This window comes from Dendrobates tinctorius, unplaced genomic scaffold, assembly GCF_039654945.1.
Source record: "Dendrobates tinctorius isolate UK_male_01 unplaced genomic scaffold, ASM3965494v1 ptg000070l, whole genome shotgun sequence".
NCBI lineage: Eukaryota > Metazoa > Chordata > Amphibia > Anura > Dendrobatidae > Dendrobates > Dendrobates tinctorius.
In genome coordinates this window covers 26,606,632-26,624,582 of record NW_027361738.1, presented here as the reverse complement: position 1 = coordinate 26,624,582, position 17,951 = coordinate 26,606,632, and the positions used below count along the sequence as shown (strand labels likewise).

The following is a 17,951-nucleotide window of genomic DNA, read 5'->3' as shown; positions in this document are numbered from 1 at the left end:
CCTGTTGAGGGCAGAGCAGAATACTGCAGTGCCCAGGTGCCGGACCTCTCCCGGCGCCTGCGCACTGCAGGACTCTGCTCTTCCCTCAACAGGGCAGAGTAGTGCCACGACAGGAAGGAAAGAAGAGGACGGCATCGTATGAAGATGGGAGGAGCCAGACCGCGACACCCATCGGACCGGACACCGGGGTGAGTATAATCTAACTCTTTTTTTCTTATCTTTCAGGTTACATCAGAGGCTTATCTACAGCATTACAGAATGCTGTAGATAAGCCCCTGATGTTGGTGCTGGCAGCTCATAGTCCAAAAAAAGGGTGACAGATTCCCTTTAACAACAAACCAACTGCTTCCCCAAGAGATCACCCACCTCTACAAATGTCTGCCAGTAACCAGCCACACATGCATGTGAATGAAGGAGCCAGGAGAAGTAAAGAACTGTGTAAAAGTTTTAGGCATGTGTTTAAAAATGTTGCAAAGTAAGAATGCTTTCAAAAATAGAAGTGTTAGTTTATTTTTATCACTTAACAAAATGCAAAGGAGATGAACAAAAGCGAAATCTAAATCAAATTGATGTTTGATCTGATCGCTCAACCTTTGAGACAGCGTCAACACTTACTTGTACGAAGTCATGGATTTTGTAGGATTATAGACAGATGTATGAGTAACCAATTATACCAAACAGGTGATAATGATCATCATTTTATAGGTTGAAACACAGTCATTAACTGAAAGAGAAACAATTGTGTAGGAGGCTTTACACTGGGTGAGGAACAGCCACTCTCTGAGGTTGTGCAAGGCCGTTTAATGTGACAGGTCATACGCCATGGCAAGACTGAGCATAGCAACAAGACACAAAGTAGTTAAATTGAATCAGCAAAGTCTCTCAGAAGCAAACATTTTTCAAGCAGACTTGGATTTCAAGATATACTGTTCAAACTCTTTTGCAGAAGCTCCAAGAAAACGCTGAAGTTCGTACCGTAAATATAGTAGTCGGTCAAGGAATCTTGGTGCAGCAGATGAAAAACACATTATACTTCCCTTAAAAATTGGAACATGTCCATCAGTACTTCAGGTCAGAACTATTGAAACAACTGTTGGATCCCAGCCAAACCCATATACTGATCGGAAACGTTTGTCAGAAGTGATCTTCATGGAAGAAATTGCTGCTGAAAAATCATACCTTCGACATGGAAACAAGACCAAAGGACAAACTGTGTCATGATTGACATGGTTAAGTCCAGCGGATGACACAACATACACCAACAACGAGATGGAATGGGGTGAGGAAGACCCTAAGCGTAGGGAACGAGAGATGGGTCACCTCCTGAACTCCAATCTGTGCCTGTCCCTAAACGCCCCTATTGCCCTAAGTGGGTCCTTCCCCCCGCTGCCGTCACGTGCCTAGTCCCTGATTGTCACCTCACTATTCCCTGGCTAGTGCACTGGTCGGCAAGGATGCTAACCTCACCACTGCAGATGGTATAAACACAGGGTGAGGGATAACAGCAAGGCAGACAGAAAAAGGGGAAATAGTAATTAACAATGTACCTGCTTTAAATCATCACACAGCAGAGGATAAGGCACCAGGACCACAAACTCCATGAAAACAGCAGCTTCACCACTGAAACCAGAGAGCGCTTTACTCCAGGCTGGTCATCATAGATTATCACCGACAGTCAGCTGATGGGTCATGTGACTTTTTAAAGGATGGTGAAAGTGGTCACTACCCACATCAGCTGACTAGCAAGAAAAAAGCTGCCAGCAAGGAAACTGACATTAGCCCTTGCTGGCCCAAAAGGGAAAAAACTACATTTAAATTATAACTGAACCAGAGCTGCCACAAATCCAAAAATGAATTGTGACACTAAGCATGAAAACATAATAACTGAGGTGAAAGAAAATGGCAGCAGGTGCATTGGACTAAAGAGTCAACATTGGAAATATTTGGCTGAAACATAAGGCAGTTTGTTTACCAAAGGGCTGGAGAGCGGTACAATAATTAGTGTATGTAGACAACAGTGAAGCATGGTGGAGGATCCCTGCAAGTTTGGGGCTGTATTTTAGCAAATTTAGTTGGGGATTTGGTCAAGATTAATGATGTCCTCAATCCTGAGAAATACAGACAGATACTTATCTATTATGCAATACCATCAGGGAGACATCTGATTGGTTCCAAATTTATTCTGCAGCAGAGCAACTACTGCAAACATACATTTAAAACAATTTAAGAATTTTCAGCGTGAAGAAGAACAAGGAGTCCTGGAAGTGATGATATGGCCCCCACAGGGCCCGAATCTCAACATCATAAAGTCTGTCTGGGATACATAAAGAGCCAGAAGGATTTGTACAAGCGACATCCACAGAACATCTGTGATTAGTTTTCTAAGATGTTTAGAACAATGTCCCTGACGAGCTCCTTCAAAAACTGAGAATTGATGCTTTTGAAGACAAAGGGTGGTAACATCAAATATTGGTTTGATTTATATTTCTCTTTTGGTCATTCACTTTGCATTTGGTTAATTGATAAGAATAAACCATTAACACTTTTATTTTTCTAAACATTTTTACTTTGCAGTATTTTTTCTCCCCACTTGCCTAAAACTTTAGTATAGTCCTATAGCTGCTCGACGGACCACTATCTAAGGTATGTGAGCACCTTAAATGAGTCTGTCAGCACAAAATGACTGATCAAACCAAACACAAATGCTTGGTGCACTCTTGGCATTGGCAAACCCTTTAGGGTAGCTTCCCACTTACCGCTACTAATTTTCCATCTTTCTCCACCTTCATCTAGCTCCTGTAAAGCCAGAGCTGTCAATCAAAGAATAAGAGAGTGGAGATAGAGGGAAAACAATTAGTTGGGAAGCTGGATTGAATTGTTTTCACCACGCCAAGGTTGTACCAAACTTGAGCTTGGTGTGAACAGTCATTTTGTGTTGGCAAACTCATCTTTAAGAGATATAGCTAGGATTTGATTGCAATCTTGTGGGCAATGAAACTTTTGGAGACCAGTGGATCATATAAAAATAATGCTCCATGGAAATAAATTTGATTTAGCTTGTCACCACGTCTATAACAATTCATGTCTTTTTTAGGCATAAAAAACACTTTGGATCATCTGCACATCTCCATGCGGCTACAGATCTAGTTACTATAAAGAGGATCTGGCGTATTAAAGTCCCCGGTTATTCCTTGACAGTAAGGCCATGGGTTTGACAGTTGATTATACAGTTAAAATGCCGCCTGACTGTTCCTGGAAGTGTGCAGCCTTGTTTTCCTCTGCTATACCAGAAATCACTAGCAAGTTCATTAATACCGCAGTCATAAATTCATAGAGCTTGCGTAATCCCGAGATACAAGTACATGTTATTTTTTAAGGGCCAGAACACAGACACATCTCAGCAAAATGTCTTTCGCCATTTTTAGTCATTTAAAACAGTTGAGAACAATCAGATGGTCTTAATTAGGTGAAGCAGGGGCGGACAGTGGGCCCCTGTGTAAAAAGAGTGCGGGGACCCTCCCTTCGATGCCATAAAAACAACAGGAATAATAGTGTTCATGTATATAACAAAAAACTAAATCTACACAGAGCACATAGCACATGCCATCTACTGATTCAGGGAACATATGCGACTCGTACACAAGACATGTGCTAGACATGCTCCTCTCACACAAAGAACATAAGCTACACATATTCCTCTCACAGCAGACACACGCTTCACAAACTCCTCTCATAGAGGACGTACGCTGCACGTAATCCTCTCACAGCGGACACACGCTGCACAAACTCCTCTCACAGCGGACATACCATGCACATACTCCTCTCACAGGGGATGTACGCAGCACATACTCCTCTCACAGGGGGCGTACGCTGCACATACTTCTCTCACAGGGGATGTACGCAGCACATACTCCTCTCACAGGGGATGTACGCAGCACATACTCCTCTCACAGGGGGCGTACGCTGCACATACTCCTCTCACAGGGGGCACACGCTGCGCAAACTCCTCTCACAGGGGGCGTACGCTGCACATACTCCTCTCACGGGGCACACGCTGCACAAACTCCTCTCACAGGGGGCGTACACTGCACATACTCCTCTCACAGGGGGCACACGCTGCACAAACTCCTCTCACAGGGGGCACACGCTGCACATACTCCTCTCACGGGGCACACGCTGCACATACTCCTCTCACGGGGCACACGCTGCACAAACTCCTCTCACAGGGGGCGTACGCTGCACATACTCCTCTCGCAGGGGGCACACGCTGCACAAACTCCTCTCACATGGGGCGTACGTTGCACATACTCCTCTCACATAGAGAATACACACTGCACATACTCCTCTCACGGGGCACACGCTGCACAAACTCCTCTCACAGGGGGCGTACGCTGCACATACTCCTCTCACAGGGGGCACACGCTGCACAAACTCCTCTCACAGGGGGCGTACGTTGCACATACTCCTCTCACAGGGGGCGTACGCTGCACATACTCCTCTCACAGGGGGCACACGCTGCACAAACTCCTCTCACAGGGGGCGTACGCTGCACATACTTCTCTCACATAGAGAATACACACTGCACATGCTCCTCTTACAGAAGACATATGCTGCACATACTCCTCTCAGACTGAGGACACATGTTAGAAACTGCATAGAACTTGCTTCTTCAGTTTGTCTCATAGAGTGGAGTCTTGTCTATGTGGCCTAATAGACATAGTCAACTCTTATACCTAATGTTTCTGCTACCTAGGCCTCTTTACTTATAGCTTTTATGTATACTAATAAAATGCATAAAAAAAACACAAATCAATTAATGAGTATATGATTTTCACTATTGCTATATACATTTTTTTTTATTTTTTTTTGTTATAAAAATGTGTATAAGCCATTCACCAGTGACAAGATATACCTCATTGGATGGACTCTAACTCTAGTGACTCAACTTTCTATGTTTCTGTCCAGACCTAAAAAAAATGGGAAAGAGATGAGATCAGTCTTAGCGCTAATTAAAACCTGTTTGGGAGAGATGGTTGGATAAGGATGCACATCCGAGGTTACAGCCATACCTTTCAATGCATAGCGTAAAAATATATACAGACCACGCCAGCACCCCTACAGTAATACATGAATGCACAGGTGCATGTATATCATGGCCAATATACAAGTATGTGTATATATATGCGTCAGCCCTCTGCAATTAATGAATTATAAGTTATTTATAGCTTTCTGTATGTTTCCCTTGTATGGAGAGAAGTATGTGGTGATAATGTTATTGCTGGGATGTATTTCAGATGAAGAGGAAGCCCTCAATCTTATCATGAAGGACCTAGCTGCTCTGGGGAGATGTGGAGGATTACTGGACAGTAATCGCAACAAAAATAGCAAGCAGGTAATTCCTTATTCTTATTTACTTTTAATGCCAACTGTAAATTAAAAGCAATTGTTAAAACATTGACATTTCACGGTCGCATGACATGTGACGCAATTTTGTACAGTATTAGTAAAAGATTCTTTGAAACATTCTCTGGGATTTAATGGCTTATCCGGGTAGTGCCCTTCACCTATGTCACAAATTAAAAAAACTGGCTCCATTCACAGAGCAGCAAAGTCGCACTATTCTTGACTTAGCTGTGCTCTATACATGTGTCACGGATGAAAAACATAAGCAACCTAGGCGAGATAAATAATGTGTATTCCATAAGGGTCTGACTTCTGAGGCCTCCGGCAATCAGCACCATGAACATGTACATGTAGCTGAGCCTCATACCGCTTGTTTGTCTGTTCTGCCAGTGAGAAAGTCTGAGAATGATGCTCAGAATTGAGAGTCCTCAGTGGTTGATACCTTTTAATGGCTAACTGAAAAGATGGTAACACATTGCAAGCTTTGGAGACCACTCAGGTCTCTTCATCAGGCATAGGTATCAACCACTGAGGACTCTCAATTCTGAATATTTTTCTATCTACTGGCTAACACGGTACAAAGATATACATCTTTTCTGTATGAGAATGATGCAGCATTCATGCAGCAATATTATTATTATTTATTATTATAGCATTTATTCCATGGCGCTTTACATGTGAGGAGGGGTATACATAATACTTACAAGTACAGTAATCTTAAACAATACAAGTCACGACTGGTACAGAATGAGAGAGGACCCTGCCCGCGAGGGCTCACAATCTACAAAAGTATGGGTGAGGATACAGTAGGCGAGGGTAGAGCTGGTCATGCAACGGTTAGGTGGATCGGTGGTTACTGCAGGTTGTAGGCTTGTCAGAAGAGGTAGGTCTTCAAGTTCTTTTTGAAGGTTTCCATGGTAGGCGAGAGTCTGATATGTTGTGGTAGAGAGTTCCAGAGTAGAGGGGATGCGTGGGAGAAATCTTGTATGCGATTGTGGGAAGAGAAGATAAGAGAGGAGTACAGAAGGAGATCTTGTGAGGATCGGAGGTTTCGTGCAGGTAAGTACCGGGAGACTAGGTCACAGATGTACGGAGGACTCAGGTTTTGGATGGCTTTGTATGTCATGGTTAGGGTTTTGAACTGGAGTCTTTGGGTAATGGGGAGCCAGTGCAGGGATTGACAGAGGGGAGAGGCCGGGGAATAGCGGGGGGACAGGTGGATTAGTCGGGCAGCAGAGTTAAGAATAGATTGGAGGGGTGCAAGAGTGTTAGAGGGGAGGCCACAGAGCAGGACGTTGCAGTAGTCAAGGCGGGAGATGATGAGGGCATGGACTAGGGTTTTTGCAGATTCTTGGTTGAGGAATGTACGGATCCATGAAATATTTTTGAGTTGAAGTTGGCAGGAAGCGGAAAGGGCTTGGATATGTGGTTTGAAGGAGAGATCAGTGTCAAGGATAACCCCGAGGCAGCGAGCTTGTGGGACTGGAGAGAGTGGGCAGCTGTTTACTTTAATGGATAGGTCTGTTGGAGGGGTCACATGAGATGGGCGAAAGATGATTAATTCTGTTTTGTCCATATTAAGCTTTAGAAATCTAGCGGAGAAGAAGGATGAAATAGCAGGCAGACATATGGAGGGTATTGCAAAAACTTTTTTTTTAAATATCTGTTGTACAGTAGATGACATAAAGGTAAGATAAAACATATAGTTGGCTGAAAATCTGGCATTGCTGGTGCAGAAATTGCTTTTCCACTACAAACTGAAATTACACTACTAATTTACTCTGGTGTAGCATGTACAGAATAGCAAAATTACACTTTTTCATTCTTCACTAGAATGCAAAAATACACTATTGTTTTATGAAACTTTAATATATTGATAAAAAAAATTTAAGACATACAATGGAGGAAATACCGTAAGTATTTGATCCCTTGCTGATTTTGTAATTTGCCCACTGACAAAGACATGAGCAGTCTATAATTTTAAGGGTAGGTTACTTTTAACATTGAGAGATAGAATATAAAAAAAAATTCAGAAAATCAAATTGTATAAATTGTATAAATTTATTTGCATTTTGCAGTGAGAAATAAGTATTTGATCCCTCTGGCAAACAAGACTTACACAGCAGTCAGATGTTTTTTGTAGTTGATGATGAGATTTGCGCACATGTCAGGAGGAATTTTGGTCCACTCCTCTTTGCAGATCATCTCTAAATCATTAAGATTTTGAGGCTGTCACTTGCCATCTCGGAGCTTCAACTCCCTCCATAAGTTTTCTAGGGATTAAGGTCTGGAGACTGGCTAGGCCACTCCATGACTAATTTTTGCACTAACAATACTCACTAAATACATTCATGACTAATAGTCTAGTCTAGTGTGTGCCTAAAATTAAAAATTTCAATCTCAACCTTCTTTAATTTTATTCTGATTTCCACTTGATGTTTAATTTGTTTTTCATACCACTGTGCCATAACATCTGAGAGGAATTTTTTGCTTGTTACTACTTTGAGGCTATGTGCCCACGATGTGATTTTTAAGCGTTTTTGCCGCGATTTTCGGCACGAAAACGCTGCGAAAACGTTTAAAAATCGAGTACAGAACGCACCCCATGCATTCCTATGGCATTTCGCACATGCTGAGCTAATGCTGCGCTTATTTCCGCGGCGGAAACGCATCGCGGAAAAAATCGCAGCATGATCATTCTTTTGTGCGGAATCGCAAAGAATTGCCGCGATTCCGCACCCATAGGAATGCATGAGAATCGCTTACTTCCCGCATGTGGCTATGCCCACCATGCGGGAAGTTAAGCGTCTCATGTGCGGTTGGTACCCACGGTGTGGAGGAGAGGAGACTGTCCTCCAGGCCCTGGGTACCATACCCCTGTAAAAAAAAGAATAAAAAATCGGGGTATATTTACCTTCCGGCATCACGCACTGCATTCCCGGCCTAAGCGTTCCCAGTAATGCCTTGCGGCAAGGTCCTGTGATGACGTAGTCTCGCGTGACTCTAGCGGTCTCGCGAGATCGCTATAGTAACGTGAGACCAACGTCATCACAGGTCTCGCAAGGCATTACTGGGAACACTGAGGCCCGGGATGGCAGCGCGGGACATCGGAAGGTAAATATACCCCAATTTTTTATTTTTTTATCATTTTTAACATTTTATCTTTTACTATTGATGCTGCATAGGAGGCCTCAATAGTAAAAAGCTGCTCACACTTGTAAAACACTGTTTGACGAGTGTGACCAACCTGTCAATCACATTCCAAGCGATGCTTCAAATCGCTTGGAAAGTGCTTGTAAAAATCGCGGCAAAATCGCGAACAGAATCGCGATAAAATCGCGGTGAAATCGCGCGGAAAAAAACGGGCGATTTCTGGGAAGGAGTCCGGTTTTCAGTGTGCGTTTTAACACGCAACGTGGGCACATAGCCTGAATGAAATTTTATTGTAAACATTTTTTAATAAATTTATGAATTTAATATTGGAGTTGCATTGCATTTTCATTGGTCTCCCTGGGTTTCTGCACCACGTCTCCCATGAGAGCCCATATATTTTGGTTTCTCAATAATTTACTGCATCCATACGATTATGACGTACAGTCATATGTAAACGTTTGGGCACCCCTATTAATGTTAACCTTTTTTCTTTATAACAATTTTGGTTTTTGCAACAGGTATTTCAGTTTCATATATCTAATAACTGATGGACTCAGTTATATTTCTGGATTCAAATGAGGTTTATTGTACTAACAGAAAATGTGCAATCTGCATTTAAACAAAATTTGACTGGTGCAAAAGTATGGGCACCCTTATCATTTTCTTGATTTGAACACTCCTAACTACTTTTTACTGACTTCTTGAAGCACTAAATTGGTTTTGTAACCTCATTGAGCTTTGAACTTCATAGCCAGGTGTATCAAATCATGAGAAAAGGTATTTAAGGTGGCCACTTGCAAGTAGTTCTCCTATTTGATTCTCCTATGAAGAGTGGCATCATGGGCTCCTCAAAACAACTCTCAAATTATCTGAAAACAAAGATTATTCAACATAGCTTTTCAGGGGAAGGATACAAAAAGTTGTCTCAGAGATTTAACCTGTCAGTTTCCACTGTGAGGAACATAGTAAGGAAATGGAAGAACACAGGTACAGTTCTTGTTAAGCCCAGAAGTGGCAGGCCAAGAAAAATATCAGAAAGGCAGAGAAGAATGGTGAGAACAGTCAAGGACAATCCACAGACCACCTCCAAAGACCTGCAGCATCATCTTGCTGCAGATGGTGTCACTGTGCATCGGTCAACAATACAGCGCACTTTGCACAAGGAGAAGCTGTGTGGGAGAGTGATGCGAAAGAAGCCGTTTCTGCAAGCACGCCACAAACAGTCGCCTGAGGTATGCAAAAGCACATTTGGACAAGCCAGTTACATTTTGGAAGAAGGTCCTGTGGACTGATGAAACAAAGATTGAGTTGTTTGGTCACACAAAAAGGCGTTATGCATGCGCTGTATTGTTGACCGATGCACAGTGACACCATCTGCAGCAAGATGATGCTGCAGGTCTTTGGAGGTGGTCTGTGGATTGTCCTTGACTGTTCTCACCATTCTTCTTCTCTGCCTTTCTGATAGTTTTCTTGGCCTGCCACTTCTGAGCTTAACAAGAACTGTACCTGTGTTCTTCCATTTCCTTACTATGTTCCTCACAGTGGAAACTGATAGGTTAAATCTCTGAGACAACTTTTTGTATCCTTCCCCTGAAAAGCTATGTTGAATAATCTTTGTTTTCAGATCATTTGAGAGTTGTTTTGAGGAGCCCATGATGCCACTCTTCATAGGAGAATCAAATAGGAGAACTACTTCAAAGTGGCCACCTTAAATACCTTTTCTCATGATTTGATACACCTGGCTATGAAGTTCAAAGCTCAATGAGGTTACAAAAACAATTTAGTGCTTCAGGAAGTCAGTAAAAAGTAGTTAGGAGTGTTCAAATCAAGAAAATGATAAGGGTGCCTATACTTTTGCACCGGTCAAATTTTGTTTAAATGCAGATTGCACATTTTCTGTTAGTACAATAAACCTCATTTGAATCCAGAAATATTACTGAGTCCATCAGTTATTAGATATATGAAACTGAAATAGCTCATGCAAAAACCAAAATTGTTATAAAAAAAAAAAGGTTAACATTAATAGGGGTGCCCAAACTTTTACATATGACTGTATGTGTATCAGTATAAGGATTGATGTACTGTATATACTCCTGTGTAGCATAGTCTTGCAAAGGATAGCAAAATTAGAAAGTGACATTGGAAAAATGCAGAATGAACATTTTACCATTTACGCTAGAACTTCGGTTCATTTAGTTCTTGGTATGAGGAAGTTCTTCTGTAACGTTCTTCAATGTTCACATTGGTATTTAAATATTCTCTAACTTCCAGTGTACGATCCTTATTAATTCATTGGTAGCACCTTTTATCACCCAACTGAATATTTTCAATAACCATAAGAAAACAATCAACAATAAAAAAAGAACGAAAAATACAATACTTTGCTTGTTTATGAGATATTATTCACCTCCACTGTGAATGTCATTTCCACATAAAAATACAGCTGGATTAGTTTTCTGATATGACTCTCTAGCTCAATAACATAGTTATTAACTTTTCTACTTAGTAGAAAACACCGGAAAGATGTCATCTTGTCTGGGGACAAGGAGAAGAGGAAACGCTTTCTTGTTTTGATTAAGTGAAAAGCTTTGCTGAACCTTAACCCAAAACAAAAACACAGGGTCTGCCGGCAATGAGGAGGAATTCAGGAGGTTGAGAGGAAAGGGAAAGCTCCAAAACAATCGAAAATAACAAAATATCATTTTTATTGACTTTATTTTGGTATTATACCCCTAACAACATCGTGTTTTCCTGAGAGTTCTAGCCAAAATCTGAACTTGGATAAGGAACTTGACACAAGAAACAGGAAAGTAATTTGTTTTTTAATGTTCTCCGCCTTTAGTGAGGTTTCCCAACTCTAAAAATACTACGGCACTCATACCAATGTTATTTAATTGAGCTTTTCGAAGGATTGTTTTCTGCTTGTTTTGTTACACAGACTAAATGTCCATTTGAAAGAAAATCGCAGCATGCCCTAGTCTCTTCCATATTTCGGATGAGATTTGCCTTTTCAGATCTATAGGCGCGCAGAAGAGATGGGATCCCACACGGATTAACACTGTGCGGCTCAGGCATGGGAGACATGTGCAATGTACGGACTACAGCTGTTTCGCGCTTCAACGGGTCCCGTCTGTTGAAGCGCTAAAGCGTGAATCAGCTGTAGTCCGTACCTTGCACATGTCTCCCATGCCTGAGCCGCACAGTGTTCAATGAAGCAAGTGAAAACCGCATTGGTGAGTGCCATCCATCATTTTCTTTGGTTATTGTGGATAAACAGCCTCTTGGCGCATGATGCAGATGCAGCCAGCGATGCGCTATTTGCGTACAAATGCTTCCCGCACAGAGTGATCTTTCGTGGCGCACGGAGCGCTCGCTATACTTTTGCTACTTATTGACAGTAGTGGACCCTGTAACATATCATTCTGTAATCTGTAAAAGATGTTAGCCATAAAGCAATGAAACATTCAAGATGTGATGGAGGCTGCAAGCAAATAATTGGAAGCAGGGGCAGGGCATAGCATCAACACGTGTGTCACTTGTTTGCTTGTGTTGTCTGTCAGTACCCTGGCAACTGCAGCCGGTTAGTAAGAAGACGTCCTTCTCCTGTTTCAGGGGGTGTTTCTTTATTATGGATATTTCGCAAGTAAAACCAGATGTTGGGAGAACGAGAGAAAAAGGCTTGTTGGCTTCAATGAGATACAAGCAGCACCTGCTGTCTTCTAGCCATAAAATTGGAGAATTCACGTCTTCCTAACTCAGCTAGAGGAAAGGAGCGCTGTTAGCTGTTTATAAACAATAGATCTTATTTGTCGATTTTTAGCAAGTTTTTAGAAGACATAATAAAGTATTATTTTAACAAGCAATTTTTAGATTTTAGAAAAAAAATACTCTTCTCATATTTATTATTATTTTGGTACAGTAGAATAGTTCAAGACTCAGATCTTTAAAAGCAAATAAGATTTTTTGGATAAATGTGAAAAAATAAAATAAAATACAAATATAATATTACTCTACAAATGCTTAAAAAGATCGATAGAGGGCTGAAAATTTTGAACATGTTCAGCTTAACAAAATAAAAACATCTTGAAAGAATATTGTGGGTGTCCTTAAGGAGTCGTGACTCTGAAAAGCATTGACAGTAAGCCATTATTCCATTTCTATGACAGCTTGTCATTATCTCGCAGCTCAGATTACTTTAATTACCCATGACTTATTTCAGACGCTTCCATTCTGTGCCAGTCATTGCACTGGTTAGCCAGCCACTATAGAGTACAATATAAATGTATCACTGTAGCCCACAAAGCTCTCCACAGTTCTGTACTGCCCTACATCTCCTCCCTCATCTCTGTCTAGAACCCTACATGTGCTCTCAGTTCTGCTAATGACCTAAAACTAACATCCTGTATAATCCCAAGCACCCACTCCTGTCTCCAACACTTCTCTTGTGCTGCAATGGTTCTCTGGAATGCACTACCCCAGATAATCCACATAATTCTCAGTGTCCACAGTTTTTAGTGTGCCCTAAAAATTCTCTTCATTAGATTGGCCTATCGCCTCAACTCATAAATCTAACTATTCCCTGTTCACCCTTCCTAACTTTTCTTCAGAATCTGGTCCCTCCTATCATCTGTCCCCACTTCCTCCATGCACTCAGTAGCACTTTGTGTCTCTATTTATACAGATACTGGATGGTGCCTGGTTCATGCAGCATTATTTGAATGCCCCAATTTATTACATTGGCTAGACCATATACAAGTACCCATTATTTTTTTCAACTTTTTGTGTCCACCCTATTTCCTCATAGATTGTAAGCGGACAGGGCCTTCAGTCCTCTTGTTATGTGTTGATTTATGTGTTAATCTGTAATTTGTTGTGTTGTCTTGTCTGTACTTGTCGCCTTTGAATTGTAAAGTGCTGTGGAATACTTTGTCCCTGTAGAAATAAAAAAATCTATAATTGTAATCATTATTGGAACTTCATTTGCAGACTACAAACAATGGGCTATAACCACTAATGAACTATAGGGAAACTGTCAGCAGGATTTCATCCCCCAAACTAACAGATTATGGTGCTGGCTGGGCAGGGAATAGAGCTGGTGTGACATAGGCTTCAGATCTACAAATAGTTCTTCAGTCTCATTTATATATTAAAACGCTGATTTCTCAGTAACAGAGGGACAGACTGACCATGTAAAGGTTTTGCTGGACTTGTCTTTGAAAGAGCTACATACACATATAAATAGTATGAAATCCTGATTCCTTTTAAAGTGCATCATTATCTCCTGTATACAATTATGTTACATCATTCCAATGATTTTACACATAGCAAAATTCTTCTGGTTATAATTTTTAAGGAATATAAAGTGTGCTCACTGCTTACATGTAACGTCATAAAAAAAGGTTGATAAAATGTCCTTCCTTAAAGGGGTTATCCTCTACACCCCTTCTTGATCTAAATGTTTGGCCCCGATAAAATAAAAGCAATTAAACTCACCTCCCATGTCGTCGCAGTTTCCGCAGTGTCAGCACTCGCTGTCACGGGGCTCCGGTGCGATTGTTGTGACACGTGACCCTGGTGCCCAATCAGCACTGGCGTCCCTGTCCCCGCCATCTGACGAATTGAGCATGCACATGAAGTCCTGGCTGTGGCTGCTCTCTCACTTCTTCATGTTCAGTTCATCCGAAGGTGGGGACAGTGACACTACCGCTGATTGGGTGCAGAGCTCACCTGTCACAACGACCGCGAGTGCCGACACTGCTGGAACGGTGCCGGCATGGGAGGTTTTTTATTTTATAGAGGGAAAGCATTTAAATCAAGAAGGGGTTGTCCTAGTAGTAGACAACCCCTTTAAGAGTCAATACAGGAACAAACTAGCATCAACTGCATAGGACTCAGGGTTTAATAATTGGTATGTTTGCTGTACGTCCTCATAAATATCCGCTCACAATCAGAGCTGAGCTGTCGTCTTCTGGAAGTCATCAGGCTTCCTCCTTAAATAGTGACGTTGATCCTTGATAGTAAAGTTGGAAGGAAAATACTTATTTGCGGCCAAATGCCTTATATCTGGAATTAACTAAAGCTCACCTTTTCACATCACACAATCTTTGCACATTTGAGTTTTTCTCCTGTGAATTAAAAAACCAGAGTTTTGAGGGAGAATTTTTGATGAACTTGCAGAAATGTTTCATATTGTTCTTAGGGAATATCTTATTTTAGTGGATAATCTCCTATATCCAAACTCTTCTAAATCTTCTCTACACGTTCTGCGATATATCAGCGTTCACTTCATTCTGGGCAGCAAGTCTAGCATTTTCTTTTAATCTAATCCAGTCCACGCACACCGCCTTCCCCCATTTGTCCCAATGGAAATAATTGGCAAGATACAAAAGGGTGTGTTTATATAGTACGTTGGTCGGGAATAAGACTAAATATTTCCCTGTTTCTTTGCAATATTTTCTTGATGCAAGTGACCATTATTGCTCCTGGAAAGTTTACATTTATGTTCACGTCATATATAAAATAGCTACCTACTGACATTGCACAATTTTAGGTTTAAGGTTATAATGTGTAGGATGACAGGTGCATTCAGTGTTGGATTTATATCTCACAAGCCTGTGGACCGCACATTAGCGGGAACCTGTCAGTAGGATCAACCCTCCTAGGGAGTCTATATGGGCATGCAGGTCATAGTAAGCCGTTTACAATGGTACCTTGATATATATCTGGCTTTAAAGTGGACCTCTCCGCTCTCCTGACATGTCTGATTTAGTGAGTAATTGTATTTCCTATTAAATAACTATTTGAATGGTCTGAAATTTATAGGAGGAATACTTTTAGTCTTGGGTTTAACAAGTTGCTGTGTCAGAATCTGACACTAGCCATTCACTGTTGCTATTGTCACTCTCGCTATTGTCATGGATGCTCCCCTTTGTAAAGATTTACTAGGATTCATATTTGATAAAGATTAAAGTATTTACTAAAATAGCCTTCAGCACCTTGTATCCATTGTTGGGTTCCACTTTTCCCTATCGCTGAGTTCACACTCATACCATGCTTACCTACGAGCAATATGTCGGGGTTTATGTCAGAATCCCCAAAAATTTGGACAACAATGGGAACACTAACATAACAGCTAAGGCGCCAATCACTTAAAGAAGCACTCTCATCGTTTTTATCCTCTTAATATATTGCAGTCATCATATTATATAGCACTTTGTACTTACATTTGCTCATTTTGCCATTCTACCCAGTTACATTTTCTCTTTTCTCTGCTCTATGTAGAAACAGGAAGTTTCTTTCCCCTACATGAATCATTCCCCTCTTCACCTCCTGACCCAGCTGCTCCCTCCTCCCCTTGCCAGGGACTTTTGCAGTGATTTATGACTTATACAAGGAAAATTGACCTCCTATTTCTACGTAGAGCTTAGAAGGATTCAGCTAGTCAGTTTTTAATCACGTGATGTCATAGACTTAATGGACAACAGAAGAATTTTCTGAATAGAAAGGCAATATGAGCAATTGTAAGTACACATTGCTATAAAACATGATGATTGAAATACAGTAAGAATATAATGACTTTGATTGGAGGAGGAGTGCTTCTTTAAATGAAGCAGTCACTTTCTAGCCTCTGTCCTGACTGTATTCTTCTTTTTCCAACTTACACAAATCTTGTTAGGCCTGGCCAGACAGTCTCCTACGGCTTAATTTATGGGAATAGATTTGTCTGGTTTTCCATTGGAATCCAGTTTTTTGGGAATTTTGACAGAAACCCCTACGCATAACTTGTCAGAGAGCGTGGTATTAATGTGCACCTTTGCCTCACTGAGCTACCTTCTGTTCTCCGTTATATGCTGCTCAGTCCCCTCCTATGCCTACATGTAAATTCTCCCCGCATTCATTCATTTCTATTTGCTTGCTATGGGAGTGAAATTACATGGATGGCTGTGTTACTGGTATCTTCAGATGAATGGTATCTTTCTGCTAGTGATGAGCGAACATGCTCGGATATCGTTTTATCCGATCATGCTCGGGTGTTATCCGAGTATCTTGGGTGTGCTCGTATATTATTTTCGAGTCCCTGCGGCTGCATGATTTGTGGCTGTAGCACAGCCGCCACACATGCGGGGGGTTGCCTGTTTGTTAGGGAATCGCCACGTGTTCAAGCTGTCTAACAGCTGCAAGTCATACAACCGCGGGGACTTGAACATAATATACGAGCACACCCAAGATACTCTGATAACAGCCGAGCTTGAGCGGATAAAACGCTATCCCATCACGTTCGCTCCTCACTACTCACTACTTGCTGCATCTTTGGATGACAGATGCAATAATGCATCAACTTGCAACAGAATAGTATATTATGACAGTGATAGGACAATGGCCATTACTTTCTTTAAAAAAAATGTTTCATATGATCACTGTAAGAAAATGAAATACAGATAATTCTCGTTAAATGCTGAATAAAGTATATTATCAGCCATTTTATTAGCCAGTTCTATACTAATAGAAATTTATTAAATCCCTTCAGAGGCTGATTGTGTGACATTAGTGAGCAGGGAATGATTAGATCTGCGGGAGAGGCCGGTCACTGAAAAAGAGTGACCTGTCAATCACTGACAGGAGACAGGTGGTTGGTGGGGAATAGTGACGAGAGGCAGCGGAGCTGTACGATCAGTGCCATCCATTACACTTGTGGCTCATTTGCTTAACAATTCAACATTTCTCTAAAACGTAAACCGAGATTTCTAAAATAAAGGTAAAGGTGTAATCCGCATCACAGCACCTTTTACATAGATGACATTAGTTTGGGGCATAAAAACCTGATGACGGCTTCCTTTTAAGTCTTGCAGCATCATTTCAGCTTGAAAACCAGAAGTAACAGAAAATTAAATTCATCCTATCTTTAGTGTTTTGCCAAATATATGCTAAAAACAACCTTTTTTCTTTTTTTTTAATTTTATGAAAATATAGTTTGATATTCACAGGTATGGTAGATAGTAATCCAAAACCTTTTCCAAGCTAAAAAAAGTAATATAATTTATAGGCAGCAATGCCTGATGTTATTTTGATATTCACGTATTTTATACCTGTGGAGAAAAGGACTCCCGCGTGTGGACGAGATGAGATGGGGGGTGTTCTATTGCTCCAGTGCATCTCCCCGATGTCTGTGGTGTGAAACATTACCACAGATGCTGTCAATGGAGGAGATGGAGAAATGACTTTCTCCTTGTACTCCGCACCTGTACTGAGATCCTCTCATGTGAGTCACAGGAGCTCAGTGCTCTGACATTTGGATCAAACCATGACAGAGTTTGAGCTGAGTGTTATTTGCATAATCAGCCCGATTATCTTGCATGAGAGAATCAACGTCAGTGTGACATCGACCTTAATGTGCA

General features: G+C 41.2%; 1 protein-coding gene across 3 annotated transcripts in view; it reads left to right on the top strand.

The window, feature by feature from the left end:
• Positions 1 to 17,951, top strand: part of LOC141095471 (mitogen-activated protein kinase kinase kinase 3-like) — a 154,330-nt gene that overhangs the window by 82,298 nt on the left and 54,081 nt on the right. For all 3 annotated transcript variants that reach the window (XM_073581486.1, XM_073581484.1, XM_073581485.1), the window contains exon 3: positions 5,295 to 5,392. In XM_073581486.1, coding sequence (XP_073437587.1) covers positions 5,295 to 5,392 — 98 coding nt within the window. The remainder of the gene's footprint in view (positions 1 to 5,294; positions 5,393 to 17,951) is intronic.